Below are 17,701 nucleotides of genomic sequence, written 5' to 3'. Positions count from 1 at the left end.
TGAAAACTCCACCTTTTCCTGGGGCTAAAAGCATCCTTGAAGTCTTTCAATCTTACACTTTGGTTGCAACGAGGTGGGGGCATCATTTTCTAACATAGCTTTCCAAGGGGTATTTGCACAAAAGCTGGGTAGGTTGCTTTTGAACCAAATCAAGAAGTTTAGGTTAATTCATTTTGCTGTATGCCTGCCTCCATGCCAGAAACAGCTCGGTAGGGGTTACCAATTGAGAAATCCCAGTTGTTGAATTCCTGCAGCAGAGCTTACACTGCTACAGGCCACAGGGCATTGTTAATATAAAACCAACATGCAAATGAGAGGAGTTTCCTGTCTTTAATTACCTTGAGCTCCTTGGCTGTAGAAGAATCTCTGAGCCGACTCAACATCCAAGAGTCTAGGAGCAGACTCCACATCCAGAAAATAATCCATTTTGGGATAATCCATGCTTGATGTTCCAGAAACAAGAGTTTTAAGGCAAAATAGTCACTTGTATTGCCTATGGGAGAGAAAAAAAAAAATCCACAATACTTTAGACTGTCAAATATGATTTGGGGATAAGAAATATCCCATTAAATATACCATTATTTGACTGACATTTCCAGTTTTAAATCCATCTGTCAACAGAGCTTTCCTACTGTATAAGAAAATGAAGCATTTCACCAACATTTATTAAAAGTAATATATTCTACTCAGAAAATACAGGTGATCCAGGCTAAAGAGAGATAACATACCAGTTTTTCTTTGCTGTGTATTAACTGGAAAATAAGCTTTTAAATTTTCATACTGTTTTCAAAAAGTCTGATAAATGACATCATTAAGAATCAGCTGTTCTGAACATTGATCCTTAATTGATTCGGGGAGTTACAATCCCCCTTGAGCAGTGAGCACTAACCTGGGAACCAGAGCTTCCACTTAGAGATGCCTTGCATTTATGACACATGCTAACATGTTTGCTGTAAAAATGCCTCGCGTTCCTTCCTTGTAGTGATTTCCTCCAGCACATTTTATAAAGTGCTAAGGACCATCACCTGCTTGCCTCTGACACAGGCTGCTTGTGAGAAAGAAATCTGGTTTGCCAAGCACCAGCAATTATTTCCGAATTGCAATGATCCCCATAATATTACCATGCCTGTCAGGAAGCTAATATATTTCATTAAAAAAAAAAAAAAACAAACAGCCTGTTAGGTTCTTTCTAGCATATGTAGTCTTTCTCAAATACTTGCACAAATGTAGTATCTATTTCTGCAGGATGTTTTTGGAAAGAAGTAACAAGACCAAGTCATTAAAATCAAACTCAGAAGGATAATCTAATTCGTTTTTCTTTCTAACAGTGCATATTTTAAGAAGCCAAGTCTGCTAGAAGGAAACTTTTAAAAATATCCAAAAGCTACCCCAACAGCAAATCATACTTACTGCAAAAAAAAAGAGGAAAAAAATAAAATCAAGGGTTAACTGCCGGCAGTAAGAGCAATTTCAGTCATTGTCTTTGATCTCACTAAATATTCCGGTGAAAGTAAACAATTTTGATTGTTTGATGAGCTCGGCGATGAATAACATATACCCGTCTGCTGGACTTCTTTATCAGATAAAATGGCCAGAGCATGTTACCTTAGCAACGGAAGGTGACGCCAGCCCCGGCCTCTTTGTATCCTCCACTGCGAAGGAAGAAAATCACCAGCTTCCCGTGTAAAACTTTGGCAGAAAACCATCACCATCCAAATCTACATGTCACCATCACACGGGTCCAATACCCCATCTCTCCCTCCCCATCTCCACCCCCGGCCACCCCCGGCCACCGCCACTCATCCTCAGGCAGAGAGCTGTCATATCATTTAAAAAATGGTTTTGGTTTAATTATTTTTAGAGCTTCAAGCTCCAGTTTTATTTGCAATTACAACAGGAATACAGGTTAAACAGTTAATATGGTAGAAAAGTTGTCGGGGTACCAGTCCTTACCCTAATGCTGGCTGAGGGTGGTGGGGACAGGCCATCTTAGCTGGCATCTGTTAAACATTCCCCTGTTATAATTAATACACGGATCAGTCACCAGCATCTAGGCTGAAAATAACTCTCTCTTCCTTCTTCGCATCAGTCACTGCAAGAGGCTTGAAAAGCTGTCTGAAATTTCCTAGGTTTTGCAAGCTGCATTGTAATGTAAATCTTTTGGGAGATTTCCCCCCTCCAAAAGGTAAATGAAACCCCGAAAGATAAATGAAAGGAAGAGGCTTGAAGTTAGCAGATACTCACCAGCACTTGTTGGCCCCTTTCGACAGGACACAGCTGAGCATAAAACGAAGCTGTGCAACGCTGCTGAGCCCAGAAGCCCAAATGAACAGCTTCTAATTTTCCCTTCAATCTCAATTCAAGAGCACCGAGCAGAGGCAAGTGACGGATCTGCCCGTTTTATATTGTGATGAAATGCAACCCCTAAGACGAGATCTGAGGGGAGCTGCTCTTTAGAACACATTAGACTGCTAATTTAAGAAAACTGAAAGGTTTTTTTTACTGTCTTTTATGTGTTCTCTCTGCTACCCCCTCAGTTTAATTTGCATTTAAAATTGCGCTCACTCGCGTCTCCTCGGTTCTCCAAGGTGTGGAGTACTTTCTAATCAGGACAGGCTGCTTGGGTAGGGTTTGGTGCAACGTCACTTTTATTCTGAGCTCCAGAACAAGGTGGGTAATTATAATTGCGGGCTGTTTTCTGGGGTAAAATAGAGAGTGAATGCTTGATTTCACCCCCCTCCCTCTTTCCTGGCCTTTCTTCCTCTTCCACTTCTGATTGTTTGGTCAGATTTCCCACTGGCATCATGTCAGTTTGCCTAAATGCAATCTTTTCTGTCTGAATGTAACAAAATAAACCTAACAGCAAAAAGAAACTTTGTTTTGATACCTGAGCTTATTCTGGTGATACAGCCTCCCTACCAAACCTCAGTAAGGATTTTTAGGCACAACACTTTGAGATCTGTTCATCAAAGCCATAATGGTAGTCAAATACAAGATCTCTAGTGGGTTTTCCATGACCCTCTTGTACCCTTTGTTGACAAGCAGAATTAGCAATAAGTGTGATGTGGTATGTACATATTGGATTGAGAAAAGAGAAGCTGCATTTAAGAAGTTACTTCAGGTTTAATAAAATGGGTATTCCCACAAATTTAAAACAAATCAAACAAGAAAAGAAGCCTTTGGAGGATGACCACCAGATTCCCTTCTCCCATACCCACAGTTCCATGGGCTACTCCTAAGACAAACCTGAACCTCTCCTTCGGTATGTCTTATGGGTTTTCCCACTCAATGAGAGCAAGTCAGACACCAACCTGGTGCTGCAGAGTTAAGTCTGATGATGAGAGAGGAAGCTGAAGCTACCAATCATACACCCTTACAGAGAAAGCAGACTTCGGACTCAGAATTCTCAGAGCTTTGCCCAGACCCAAAGACTGATTTCCCTTAGGTTATATTTCTGTTCAGCCCCCAGTGGAGGCATGCTGAACACTTGACATTTACAAGAGGAGAAAGCTGTCTTCTGGCTCCTTAGCTCCCAGTGAGATGTGGGCGACAGGTTCTGAACTCTATTGTGAGTCTACAGAAACTGTGATGACTCAGGGGTGAGAGTGTGTGTGTGTGTGTGTGTGCGCGCGCGCACGCACACAATCCACTGCTGGTGAGCACAAATGAATACGTGATTGAAAAGGAGATGATAAACTGGAAACTTGAAAAACAGAGTTGAACCCTGGGGGTTGGAGGATGGGTTTGGAATCAGTCGTTTCTAGAGAGTGGACCAAGAAAGGGAATTTGAAGTCTTACAAAATGGACATATAGTGTGAAAGGACCATGCTTTAAGAAAACTCTGAAAATTTTGACTTAAATGTATTTGGGAAGGGATGATTGATTATTCACTTGCAAAAGGGACTTCATTTTACTAGGTTGACTAGAGAACGACTGAGTTCTCTAACATGCCATGACCAGGTTCTGAAATAGGTTTTCAAAAAATGATTTTACTCTCTGGGGAGCATAGCTGCAGATCATGTGTAAGAATAGCTGTGCAAGGCATTATTTTTAAAGGTGGGGAAGTACTGTAATGTTCAAAAGTCAATGTCAAAATCCGATCGGCTCAGGTCTGTTTTATAACTTTCATCTGCTCAAAAGAAGCACTTACAATGGTCCATTGTTCTGAGACATAATAGAACCAGACAGAGAAGAAGGCAAGGTTAGAGCAAGTATTCAGAATAACTCTTATGTAGCACTGAATGATTCAACCTAAAACATCCTTGAGATGTCAACTCTAGAAGTTAACTCAGACAATACTAACAAATCTTGGTGAGCTAGAGATAAAAAATTATATTAAAAAAAAAAGCTAGAGTTGGGACTACCCTGGTGGTCCAGTGGTTAAGAAAATATGCTTCTAATGCTAGGAGCAGGGGTTGATTCTTCTTTGGGGAACTAAGATCCCACATACTGCTTGGTGTGGCCAAAAAAATTAAAAAATAAAAAACCAGAGTTACATCTTTTACACTGATGGCATTGCAATATGAAGTTTTAGCACTGTAAGGCTGAAATAAATAATATAGTGTTATTTAAAATACTGATTTGGCAGAGATGTTTATACTTCTCTATTGAGTAGGTGGTAAGAATAGGTGTGGACATGTTCTATACACAAAAGAAGTGTTTGATTAAAAAGGGAGGCGTATTTCAAGATGGAATCTGATCAGTAAAGGTATCAGCTGGTATCAATTTACCTCTGAGGTGTACTTATTTATACGATTGGATAGCATAAGATCCAAACAATCTAGGAGAGAAGTTCACATGATCTGCAGTTAGACAGTTTGTTCCTTTCATATCATCCAAATAATGTGCATCAGTGTCAGCCTGGGTTTACTCTGTTTGCTAAGAAATAAAGAAGTTTGTGTTATTGACAATTTTATAATTTTTCATTTTTGTTTAATTGCTTTACCATATTCCAGTTCAGTTCAGTTCAGTCGCTCAGTCGTGTCCGACTCTTCGCGACCCCATGAATCACAGCACACCAGGCCTCCCTGTCCATCACCAACTCCCGGAGTTCACTCAGACTCACGTCCATCGAGTCAGTGATGCCATCCAGCCATCTCATCCTCTGTCATCCCCTTCTCCTCCTGCCCCCAATCCCTCCCAGCATCAGTCTTTTCCAATGAGTCAACTCTTTGCATGAGGTGGCCAAGGTACTGGAGTTTCAGCTTCAGCATCATTCCTTCCAAAGAAATCCCAGGGCTGATCTCCTTCAGAATTGACTGATTGGATGTCCTTGCAGTCCAAGGGACTCTCAAGAGTCTTCTCCAACACCACAGTTCAAAAGCATCAATTCTTCTGCGCTCAGCCTTCTTCACAGTCCAACTCTCACATCCATACATGACCACAGGAAAAACCATAGCCCTCCAGAGATCTCCAGAAAACTCTGTTTTTATTTATGTTGGACTGCACGAAATTCTGCCTGCTACCTGCATGAAATCTTGGCAAAGTTTCTCTTTTCCCAACAGACCCAACTAACTTTAAAAATACTAGAAGCTGTCAAAGTGTGGGGATATTTTGGATCCCTTGGGGGTGCTAGTCTGAAGATCTTTGGTTAAGCACTAGCTCACTAAACAAAGGAAGCCTGTTCAGTCGCTTCAATCCTGGCTGACTCCTGCAATCTATGGACTGTTGTCCACCAGGCTCCTCTGTCCATGGGATTCTTCAGGCAAGAATCCTGAAGTGGGTTGCCTACAGGAAGGAGACATAGGAGACTAAGGGTCCAATTTCTGGGTCAGGAAGATCCCCTGGAGGAGGAAATGGCAGCACACTCCAGGATTCTTGCCTGGAGAATCCCATGGACAGAGGAGCCTGGCGGGCTACAGTCCATGAGGTCACAAAAGAGTTGGACACAAGTAAAGTGACTGAAGTACTTTAGTACTGAAGTACTCGTCACTAAATAAATATATGTAAGAAATAATATATTCACTTATCTTGCAGATAGTTGACCTGAGAATAATATATTCAATAGCAGTGTTTTCTCTTTGCTTGGCAAGTCACTCTCATCTCCTCATCCAACACTCAAAAGAAATCTTTCCTTCTCTCCTCAATAAAGCTTGTCATTAGATGGTAGGAGTACTGCAAACACTATCTGGGGCTTTGTTTTTATTCAGATCTCTCTGGGGAAGGAAGCACTTTCAGCCATCATCAAGTACTTTTATTGATACTTTAGTATAAATTAATTTCAAATCTTTTCTTGTGAGAAGGTTTTGATGATAGTTGGAAAGCTAAAGAAAACTGGGAGGGTTGGAAAAGCAGACTGAGGTGGGATAAAAAGTCTTACAGGGAGGAGGAGCCTAATTTTATTTCATATAGTCATGTAGTCATGTTTTGAGGGCTTACTTATATATAAGATGCCAGGTATTCGGCTGGAAAAAAGGAACATTAAATCTGTAAACATTTCAATTTGGACCAGGGCTTGAAACTGCCTTAAAGGACCAGAGGCAGACTCTAAAATCTTATTTCAAGAACATCAGGTGAAAGGAGTTTCCCCTTTGGCCCATCCTTGGCTAGCAAGAAAATTCTTCAAAACAAAATCCTGCAAGCTTCTGCTTCTGAAACTGCATTCAAGAGACAGACCCTAGGAGAGAGCCCACACTGGCCAACGTGGTGAAGGCTGGAGCCAAGAGGAGTGTAGGAGCCTTTGGTTCTACTAGCTGCCCGCTTCTGAAAATGTCCTTTCCCCTCTTTTAACACTTTGTACAAGGGTCAATTCACAGAGTGAAGAACAAGAGTTCAAAATGTCATCCTTCCCTCTGCCAACTGGATTCTAGTAAGCTGACCTTGCTTATAATGTGGAAATATCTTGGTTTGGCAGAAAGAATACTCATAAATTATGTCTCTATCTCAGTGTTTATCTAATTGACCTGGAAATAGGAAAAATGAAGAAATGCTGAGTTGGGGGATGAGGGGTTCTCAAGCAATGCTCTGCTGCGTATAATTCTCAAAATCCCTAAATATGAAGATGGGAAAATGGCCAACTAATGATGGAGAAATGAGCTGACAGTGGCAGCTCCTTTTTAAAAAAGCTCAAGTGTGATGATGTCTAATAATGATATTTGACTTCATTCCCTCTGGTGAGAAAATCACATTGCCCTCAATTCTTTGTGTGTGTGTACTTGTGCAGTTTGTTTCAGCTTTCCTGGAGGGAGCTGAAAAAATTAATCCCAATTTCAACTGCATTTTCCTAGTCCTCCTAAAAATCCAGATTGCTGCTGTTGTTTAGTCGCTAAGTCATGTCTGACTCTTTCTGACCCCATGGACTGCAACCCACCAGGTTCACTGTCCATGGAATTTTCCAGGCAAGAATACTGGAGGGGGTTGCCATTTGCTTCTCCAGGGGATCTTCCTCACCGAGGGATTGAACCTGTGTCTTACCAAGTGCCTGTTATAAACTGAAGTAAATTTTACTTATTGACATGAAGTATCTCCCTGATAAATTATCCAACGAAACAGTAAGCTGGAAAGTCATCGGGTATCGTAAGGTGCCATCAATACAAAACTGTGTATTTATATATGTAATAAGATTGCCCAGAAAGACAGAGCTTCAAAGTCGTGGTAGCAGTATCTCTAAATGCTTTCCTCTTTAGATATGTTTAAACTCCTTGAATTTTCTATAGGCGTCACATGGCATTATCTTAGAAGAAATAACAAACAAAAACAAAATGAATGAAGACAGGTCCAGCCACCTTCTTCCCCTGGGTATATCGCAACCTGAAAAATACCCCAAAAATGTTCAAGAAAGAAAGAATGATTTCTGAGGGCCATAGTCTTATAGACCTTACACAGAAGATATGACCCCTGAACTTCCAGAACACATTTAGGAAAATAGATTGGCTATAGCAGTGGGAACCCTCAGGCAGTGAATTGTATCAAAAGAGTATAAGTTATTTGTAGGCCTTTGTGAGATCATCTTTACAACCCCACATTACTGTGCACAGTGAAGTCTGACAATAGATACATTAGGGAGATAAGCGTAGAGGTAGATACAGAGATTAGAAAGAGACAGAGATGGAGACAAGGATAGGGCTTAGAGCTATATGGAAGAAAACGACCAAAATCAATTCAGGCTTAGTGGTGACTTTGAACTACCTTTGTCCTGTTCCCAAATGTGAAGGTCAAAAAACCAGTTTTAGTCAGAGGAAATTTGGTAACAGTTTCATTCCTTTCAGGTCTTGAATACACTCATAAATTCTACAGCCAGGTCTGTGTGCTTAAATATTAGTACTAAAGGTTTTCCTTATGCATGGGGCATTTGATGTATATCTTTGTATAAAAATATTATTCATGATAGTCTCTGGGCTAATTTGAGAGTTAAATTTCTTTAGTCTCTGTATCACCTGAAGTCACTGAGGAGCATCATAGTTTCAGTATCAAGTTTCCAAGTCAGCATTCACTGCTGCTCCTAGTGAACAGAGGACAATAGAAACTCACCTGCTCCGTGATGCTCTTAAAAGAGGCATGATGGAGGGTAGGGGCTTGCTTCTGAAACAAAGAGAATCTTATTGGTATTCACTGAGTTATAATTTCTCACAGGCATTAATAATATATGGGGAAATGTCATATTCAGCCTCACAACACTCATTGCTGCATGATAAACACCAAAGAAATGTTATACAGGAGATGATGCAGTGAAAGAGCAGTGAAAGGATTGGCTTGGAAATCCAGGTTTTGCTGCTTCCAAGCTGCAAGCTCACCTCTTTAGTCCTCAGGTTCCAGCTCTGTAGAACCTGGAATAAAAATAAGAATCAAAGGAGAAAATCTATGTAGACAACACAGTACCTAACACACAAGAAGTATTTAGCTTAGGTATTATTTTTAAATCTGTTTAACAGCTTACAAATGCAAGGAATTATGGGAGTAAGATACTCCACCCTGACTGCATCTGTTGCACACATCAGTTGAAATATTACCTCTGTCATTTTGATTGCAAGTAAGCTCCTGATCCTATGAGATCCCATGGTATTTTGTCTAGATTTCCAACTTGCATTACAGTTATTTGTGTATATGTGACGATTGTTTTTTTAAATCAATCAATAAATTTATTTAAAAGAATATGTTAACTGGCTGTTCATTGGAAGGACTGATGCTAAAGCTGAAACTCCAGTACTTTGGCCACCTCATGCGAAGAGTTGACTCATTGGAAAAGACCCTGATGCTGGGAGGGATTGGGAGCAGGAGGAGAAGGGGACGACAGAGGATGAGATGGCTGGATGGCATCACCAACTCGATGGACATGAGTTTGGGTGAACTCCGGGAGTTGGTGATGGACAGGGAGGCCTGGCGTGCTGCGATTCATGGGGTCACAAAGAGTCGGACACGACTGAACGACTGAACGACTGAACTGAACTGCACTGAAGTGGCATTACCAACAGTTTTAGAGTGGTTAGCTCTAGAACCAGGAATGAAACACTGTTAGCCATTATGTGTGTCTGTGTATTTTCTCTTCACATTTCTTAAATCACAAATAAAAACATACAAGATACTACAGTGAGAATACAATTAGAGTTTCTCTCAAATAAATTAAAAGAGTGCACGGTCTGGGGAAAACTGAAGTCCCGCCTACTGGCTTACAAAGGGGGCGTGTTATAAAACTGGCGTCCAAGCTTAGCAGTTGGCCAGTGTCTCCACCCACCCCACTTCACTGCCCTCTTTGATGGTGTTCTTCCCCAGAGCCCTGAGCTTCTCACCCACCCTATTAGTTATTAGGGTTAATGTCTAAAATGGTTTAGATTAATGTCGAAAATAGTATGTACCCCCCCCCCCAGAGTATTAGCTATTATAATTATTTTCCCTCACAGAGAGCTGATGGCTCTTCGTGAGCTCTTTAATGCGTGTTCTTTTTCTGGACAGTCATGCAAAGTAGGGAGCCTTGAAGACCCATGTCAAGACAGCATTTATTATTCTTTTTACCCCTCTGCTTTCCTTAGAGAAGTTTGCAGCAGGAATTACAAACTAGGATAGAACTTTGTCTACTGGTTTTCATAAGCTCGTCTTCGCTTTCCTCAGCCAAATGAAGCGTGGATGCCGGGCGCAGGTCATACACTTTGTCCACTAGGTACTTCAGAGCCCAGCAAACGCTTCTGTTCTTCCAGGAATGGGTCACAGTTGTCGTCTGATCCAAGCGTTCAGTCACTCTGTGTTTATTCACAACTGTTTATCAGCAGATAATTATTAATCATTCACTGCATGCCAGGCATTGCATGAGTTGCTGGGGGTACAGTAGTAGACTAGACCAACTTCTCAAGGAGATTACAAGTTAGCTGAACTTAAATTCTCCCAGCTTTTCTCGTATTAAAGTGTGTACTGAAATGATCATGTTCGTAATTGAACAGGTGTGTCCAGAGGCAGCATCAGGGGCCCAACATGGTATGCCAGTTGGGAAGCTTTATGTAAGATGCTCAACTTAAATAAAAGATTATTGGGGTATAGTTGAGTTACAGTGTTGTGTTAGTTTCTGCTGTACAGCAAAGTGAACCAGTTATGCATATACATATGTCCCCCTTTTTAAAAAGATTATTTTCCCGTACAGGTCATTACGGAGTATTGAATAGAGTTCCCTGTATTATACAGTAGATTCCTATTAGTTAACTATTTTATATATAGTAGTATGTATATTGGGCTTCCCTGGAGGCTCAGCAGTAAAGAATTTGCCTGCAATGCAGGAGACACAGGAGACATGGGCTTGATCCCTGGGTCAGGATGATTGCTTGGAGGAGCAAATGGCAACCCACTCCTGTATTCTTCCCAGGAAATTCCCATGGACAGAGGAGCCTGGTGGGCTACAGTCCAAAGTGTCACGAAGAGTCGGACATGACTGACGACTGAGCGCCCAGTTTCAATCCCAATCTTGCAATTTGTCTCCCCCACTGTATCCCTTGGTAACCAGGTTTGTTTTCTATGTCTGTCTGTTTCTGTTTTGTAAATAAGTTCATTTGTAACCTTTTTATTTATGTTCCACATACATGTAATATCATATGATATTTGTCTGTGTCTGACTTACTTCACTCACTGTGACAATCCATGTTGCTGCAAATGGTATTATTTTGTTCTTTTTTTTATAATCTTTCCTTGTATACATGTACCACATCTTCTTTATCCATTCCTATGATGATGGACTTTTAGGTTGCTTCCATGTCCTGGCTGTTGTAAACAGTGCTGCAATGAACGTTGGGGGGCATCTGTCTTTTTCAGTTATGATTTTCTCCAGGTCAACTTTTAATGTATTTAATTTCTCCATAGTTTTTTGACTTAGGTGAATAGTACAATACAGTGTCTCATTGGAGGTAGGGGGAAGGGAGGAGTAGATACTTAAACTTGGTGCAGTGTTGAAAGCTGAATCTGCAGGTTGGTACTTGCTGTCAGAACTTTGAATTAGCAAAGAAAAGCATTAGAGGGCTAACTGGTAGAGGAAACATAAGTGGCAGGGATGGGGGTGCCTCTTGTTGTAAACAATCTCTAAAATGGTTTCAAGACTCACTAGTTTTAAACCAATTATTTGGTTTTTAAATATTCTCCCACCACAGTTTAATGATAATTAACTTGGTTGAGTTACACCTGTTACAGACTCTTAATATATTTCACAAATCCCTTCTGGAGAAGAAAATATCAAAACTACATTGTGTTTCCCTGGTTTGGAAGTTGTGGGGCCCAAGACAATGGAGAAGTCCATGTTCTTTAGTTGTTTGGGCCTTGAAAGTGACATTTTTTTTTTCAGGTTACTGTAACCTCCTTTGGCAGAGTAAACATTTGGTTGCATTTTTAAAAGAGCCCTGATTTACAAAGCTGGTAGCGGTGAACAGCAAGAATCCAGTCACATTTTTTAACGTAGCTCCAGAGGAACTATGGTTTAAAATCGAAAGTCTTCTCATTCCTATGGCAACCACCAGAAGTGTTCAGCTAATGCTACGTGCTGTGTACATTAAGCCACGCACTGTGCACCTCCCCCACCTTCTGCTGCCTCCTCCCCCTGCGAATTCATCCTGAACTTCACTAAACTGTCTACCTTGAAAAAGGCTCTTTTCCAGACTCAGAGCTGCTTTCCAACATGCAAGCAATCAAGCCCATGAAATCTAAAAGGGAAGACTCCTCCCAGAGGAAACCTTTACAAACCCAGAGGGGAAATGTACCCCAAAATAGAGACACCGTCTGCTTGCCTGATTTGACAGGTTTGAGAGCTCCTTGTTTGAAAGCCAGACGTGAATCTGTGAAGAGATTCCCTTGAGTTACAACCCTTTTTTGGGAGCAGCTACCATGAAGATAACATATGTGGTGAGACAGAGCCAAAACGCACCCACTGGGCAGCCGCACAGTTCTGGGAGTGTTTCTAACACGTTCTCAGGAAGCTGGAGCGGTTAGTCACGGGGACGGAGGAAGAGCCCCTCTGTGGCGCCTGTCTCATGGAGCAGGGGCCTGACACCATTACTGCCTGCTCTCCAAGGAGGACTCCAGGGGTTCTGCTCTCCTGAAGGGCTTGTTCTTCTAAAGAGTGAGAACCCAAAGCTGGGGATTCAAAGATGCAAAGGTCAAGTAAAGGCAGGCTGAATCTTGGCTGAGTGGTTTTAAAATTTGAAGAGAAAAAAAAAACATTTTTAGGCGGAAATGGCCTGGGATGTCTTGCATACAGTCTTAGAGTCTAAGATATGGACCAAATATGGACGAGTCATTCACTTCTATTCCTTGGGGAAGGTTCAGAGGGACATTCTGGATCAGAATGAAGCATGAGGCCCCGATTGGCTTCCCTCTAAAGGCCATCGTTGTCCCTCTGCCCCCCATGTTTCCTCATTTAGGATGCTTGCTTAGTGGGGAGTTGGGTTAAGGCTCTGTGGGGCACTCAGATGTTGATACCGGATCGGCTGCTCTGAGATGTCAGATGTGGTGCTTATCAGCTCCAGGCTGTTCTTCCCCTCACTTGAAGATGGAGATGCTCAACTATTTAGTCTCTAAGTCGCAAGTATCATATTGCTTAAAAAGTGTAGTATTTCCAGAGCTAAAGTCAATAGAACTGGGGTCTGATTAAAGCTGACTTTTTTGTTTGGTAAAGAGGAACCAAGATATTTAGAAGTGGGGACATAACGGTGAGTCTTGCTCCTCAAAGTGTGTCTTTACATGAGCAGCATCAGCAGTACCTGAGCCTCCGGGAAGTGTAGAATCTTGGCCTCCACTCTAGAGCAACCGTTTCAGAATCTCCGTTTTAACAAGATCGTCCTTTGGGGCTGTTGAGAACCACTGCCACAGAGTACTTAAGAGGCTGTGTTTCTAGTGATAAATAGGATGACAGCAAGGTGAACTGTTTCCAGTTCCATGATCCACCCTCTTCTCACCTCTGTTTCTTAGTCCCACTTAACAGATGAGAAAACCAAGATGCAAAGAGATTATGTAACTTGCCTTTTTTGTTGTTGTTGCTCAGTCACTCAGTCGTGTCTGACTCTTTGCAACCCCATGGACTGCAGCATGCCAGGCTTCCCTGTCCTTCACCATCTCCTAGAGTTTGCTCAAACTCACGTCCATCGAGTCAGTGATGCCATCCAGCTATCTCGTCCTCTGTGGTCCCCTTCTCCTGCCTTCAATCTTTCCTACCATCAGAGTCTTTTCCAACTTGCCTACAGTCACACAATAAATAAGCTATTAAGTGATGAAACCAAGACAAATTTAAGGTACACTTGCCTGTATAGCCAGTCAGCTAAGAGGGGGATGGAGTGTCCACTAGACCTTCTTCAATGGTCTACCTTAAATATCCCTTGTTTATTAACAGACTCTCCTGGTATAGAAACCCTTTGTCAGATCTTACTCATCTTCCAACTTGACAATAGCATTTTTCAGTTTAAAAATCATCACAAATGATTTTTATGACAGCAACACCCAGAAATCAGAGGTGAGATTATTACTTAATTTTACAGAAGGGATCAGACTCAAAGCCTAGAGAACTAAACTGACTTGTTTGAGCTAATAAGTCACAGAGCCCATGGACATTTGGGTGCCGTGCCCAGTGTTACAGTATTGCCTTCAGATTGTGCTTGATTTAGAATATTTACTGTCTTGCTTACTTGCTTATCTGTGTTTGTGCTAACTTCAAAGATGAGAACAATAGATAGTGCCTTCTTGGTGATGTTCTTTTAAAATTAAATATCAATTGTGATATACATAAAATAGGGCTTCCCTGGTTGGCCCAGACCAGGTTAAGAATCTGACTGCAATGTAGGAGACCTGGGTTTGATCCCTGGGTCAGGAAGATCCCCTGGAAAGGGGAATGGATACTTACTCCAGTATTCCTGCCTGGAGAATCCCAGGGACAGAGGAGCCTGGCGGGCTACAGCCCATGTGTCACAAAGAGACGGACATGACTGAGCAACTAACACACACACACATTGTAAAACATGAAATTCATGGAATAAGTGCTGGCTTTCCTTTCAAAAATTCCAGCACTCTTAAATGGGATGTTAATGTGAATTAATCTATTGAGTATTCACTCATTAAATATTGAACTATCATTAGGTTAAACAATATGAAATTGATGATATTGAACCTCTTTAGATCTGTGAAAGCATCAGGCATTGGTGAGTTACCTTGAGAAATGATTAAAAGATCATTGCATTCAAAGAATTCATAGCCTATTGAAGTGAACTGACTCAAAAATGTGATTAATATGATTGTTCCATGGTACAGACAGGTACATGGTACTTTGGGGGCAAACAGAATGGAGGGATTAACTTTGCTTCAGGAGGAATTTTACTGACTGCTACTCATCAGTAGGGGTACATGTTTTGACAGAATAATCTACATATTCTTTTCTGGGCTCTCAAATTCATTTTGAAGGTGACACCTGATGCAAAGAGAGCTGACTCATTGGAAAAGACCCTGATGCTGGGAAACATTGAGGGCAAGAGAAGGGGGCAACAGGGGATGAGATGGTTGGATGGTTATCACCGACTCAGTGAACATGAGTTTGAGTAAACTCGGAGATAGTGAAGGACAGGGAAGCCCGGCGTGCTGCTGTCCATAGGTCACAAAAAGTCAGACACAACTTAACGACTGAACAATAACAGAATTCATTTTGAAGATGGTATCATCAACAACCTTATGCAGAATGATAGAGGAGAATTACCTAGGAATGTTTTCATCATTTTCTCATCAAAAACTTTATTCTTCTGTCCTTTTAAAAAAAATTCATTTGGAAGTCCTTCAGTTTTCAGCAAGGAGACTGTCATCTAATGGTTCATGAAGAACCAAGCAATGATGTGCTGTGGCGATCAGCTCTGTAGAGGCACACCCAGATCCAAGGTGCAGAGGCCTCTTCTAATTACCTGGGATTATTATAATAACTCCCAGATTATATTTCTTGGGAGATAACTATAGCCTTTCTTTATGCCCCTATTTTAGCCATGCACAGGGTTTTACCTTTGTTGGTGCCAACAGGTCTTTTAATCCTTGCAAAGAACTTCCCTCTTGTAAAATTACATGAAGAAAAATAAGCTGCAGAGAATATATCCTAAACATTGAAAAGTTTTAAACACCTACTCACCTTTTAAAAAAAAGAAGGCAATTACACAGCAAACCTGCTGATGTCACTTTTCATGAATGTTGACGCATTTAGGTTGTCAATTCTATTTCTGTTCACTTAACCATAGCCTCCAATTTCCACTTATAGAATTTAGCTTGGAAATTGGGCTTTGTTCAAACTGTGATGGCTGAAAAGCCATGGAAAGCATGATACACTAAAAATACTCTTGAAACCACCTCACCTTTTTTGGACAGATCTTGAGCTGCTTTTATGATGATAAGCATGGCACTTTTATCTGTGGCTAATTGTGGAATGAAGGCTACAGAGACAAGCAACTATATTACTTAAAAAAAAAACACCCCACCATTTGTGCATTAGAATTCATCCTAATGTACAAGTATTTATTTTTTTCTATTTGCCAAATTGACATCTCTTAACTCTTTTGCTCTCTAGGGCAGCTAAGCAATCAGTTCAAGTTTAAACAAATGTTTATTGAATGAAGCAAATAAAAACTGAATTCTTTGAGTCAAAGAAGGCAACATTAATGACCATTTAATGTTACCCTTTCATTTTACAATTTCTGTAGTTGATTCAAGGATTTGTGTTTAACTAACAAACTAGAGAGTTCTTAGTGCAGAGGTAGGTAGGGGACTCTAGGTCCATTAAAAAAAAAAAAAGCTTCCTAAAACAATAATGGCAATTCAAAATTTAAAGGGATTTAGCAGAGACATGGAAGAGGAAATTTGACCAACTAACCTTGGCCTTTCTCTCTCAGAGTCACTCAGCTATGTCCGACTCTTTACAACCAGAGGGATTGTAGCCCAGCCAGGCTCCTCTGTTTATAGAGTTCTCCTGACATGAATACTTTTGTGACCCCATGAATTATTGCCCACCAGGCTCCTCTGTTCATGGAGTTCTCCAGTGAGAATACTGGACTGGGTTGCCACTCTCTTCCCCAGGTTATCTTCCTGACACAGGAATCGAATCCAGGTATCCTACAATGCAGGCAGATTCATTACCATTCTGAGCCACAAGGGAAGCTCATCTTGGGCTTTAGAGAGTGTTTAAGAGCAGGTGATGTTTGACCTAAGTTAACAACTGAGCAGGAATTAAGTGGGGAGATAAAGAGAAAAGGGTTGTAAGGCAGAGGGGGAAGCCTGAGAAGGGCCTGGGAACAAGGACGAGCCTAGCGAATTTCAGGAAGAATAAGAGCGAGTGAGATTCCACCAGAGGACAGGTTCAGGTCTCAGTAGAGAAGGACGAAGAGAGGCAAGCAGAAGCTGCACCCTGAAGGATGGTCTTCATTCTCCAGCCCAGAGGCAGGGAATCCTGCTAAGAGGCAGTTGACAAAGTCCAGGCAAACCCTGATGAGGACTTGACTTAGAGAATTCAGTTGGAATCACTTTGAAATTCAAGTCTGAAATTCAAGAGTAGGCATTTAAAACGGAAAGAAGAAATCTGGTTCTAAAGGGAGAGGTCACAGCTATAGATATGGATTCTCACTCAGCATCTTTGGAAGATGAAGCAGTGAGAATGAGGGGTTCACTTAGGAGATGAAGTGTTGCACAGCCCAGGCCTTGAATCCCCCAACACTGGTTGGAAATGTAGAATCAGGCCCCACCCCAGACCGACTGCATTAGAATCTGCATTTCACTTTGATTCACATATGAGATCCACGCATGTAAAGTTTAAGATTCTGTTTCGTAAGTTAGTTGACCAAGATCCTGCCATTGCACAGATCATGGATCATTTTTAGAAGATAATTGGGCAGATCTGGACAAACCTAACCCCAGTATTCCCTAAATTGCACAAACAGTAGTTTAAACCCTGGCTGCACATTAAAGGAAACCTCATGACTTAGAAATATACTGAAGCTCAGACTTCTCCCCTAGAGATTCTGATTTGTTCTGGGGTGAGGCCCAGGTATTAGTAGTTTAAAACTCCCCAGGTGGTTCTAACGTATAACTAGGGAAAAGCATACTCATGCTAAGAAGTCTTAAAGGGAAGCAAAAATCTAAATTCAATCAATAGGATTTTTTAAAATAATGAGATATAATGCTAGGAATGTATTATTAATAGAAGCCTTAGTTGCTCTGCAGTGGGTGGTATGAAGGTAATTTCTGGAAGGTATGACTGATGACATAAAAGATAGCATATTCTTTAAGA

General features: G+C 41.2%; 1 protein-coding gene across 8 annotated transcripts in view; it reads right to left on the bottom strand.

The window, feature by feature from the left end:
* The window catches only part of PHACTR1 (phosphatase and actin regulator 1), a 549,201-nt gene that overhangs the window by 513,849 nt on the left and 17,651 nt on the right, over positions 1-17,701 (bottom strand). The window contains exons 2-4 of one of the 8 annotated variants that reach the window (XM_055570606.1): positions 8,733-8,765; positions 8,470-8,520; positions 339-493 (exon numbers count right to left, since the gene is read on the bottom strand). In XM_055570606.1, coding sequence (XP_055426581.1) covers positions 339-441 — 103 coding nt within the window. In that variant the 5' untranslated portion in view covers positions 442-493; positions 8,470-8,520; positions 8,733-8,765. The other 7 variants (XM_055570602.1, XM_055570604.1, XM_055570608.1 and 4 more) reach the window with 7 other exon arrangements.

The sequence above is a fragment of the Bubalus kerabau genome, chromosome 3 (genome assembly GCF_029407905.1).
Source record: "Bubalus kerabau isolate K-KA32 ecotype Philippines breed swamp buffalo chromosome 3, PCC_UOA_SB_1v2, whole genome shotgun sequence".
NCBI lineage: Eukaryota > Metazoa > Chordata > Mammalia > Artiodactyla > Bovidae > Bubalus > Bubalus kerabau.
The sequence above is the reverse complement of the archived record's forward strand: the minus strand, read 5'-3'. Positions and strand labels throughout refer to the sequence as shown.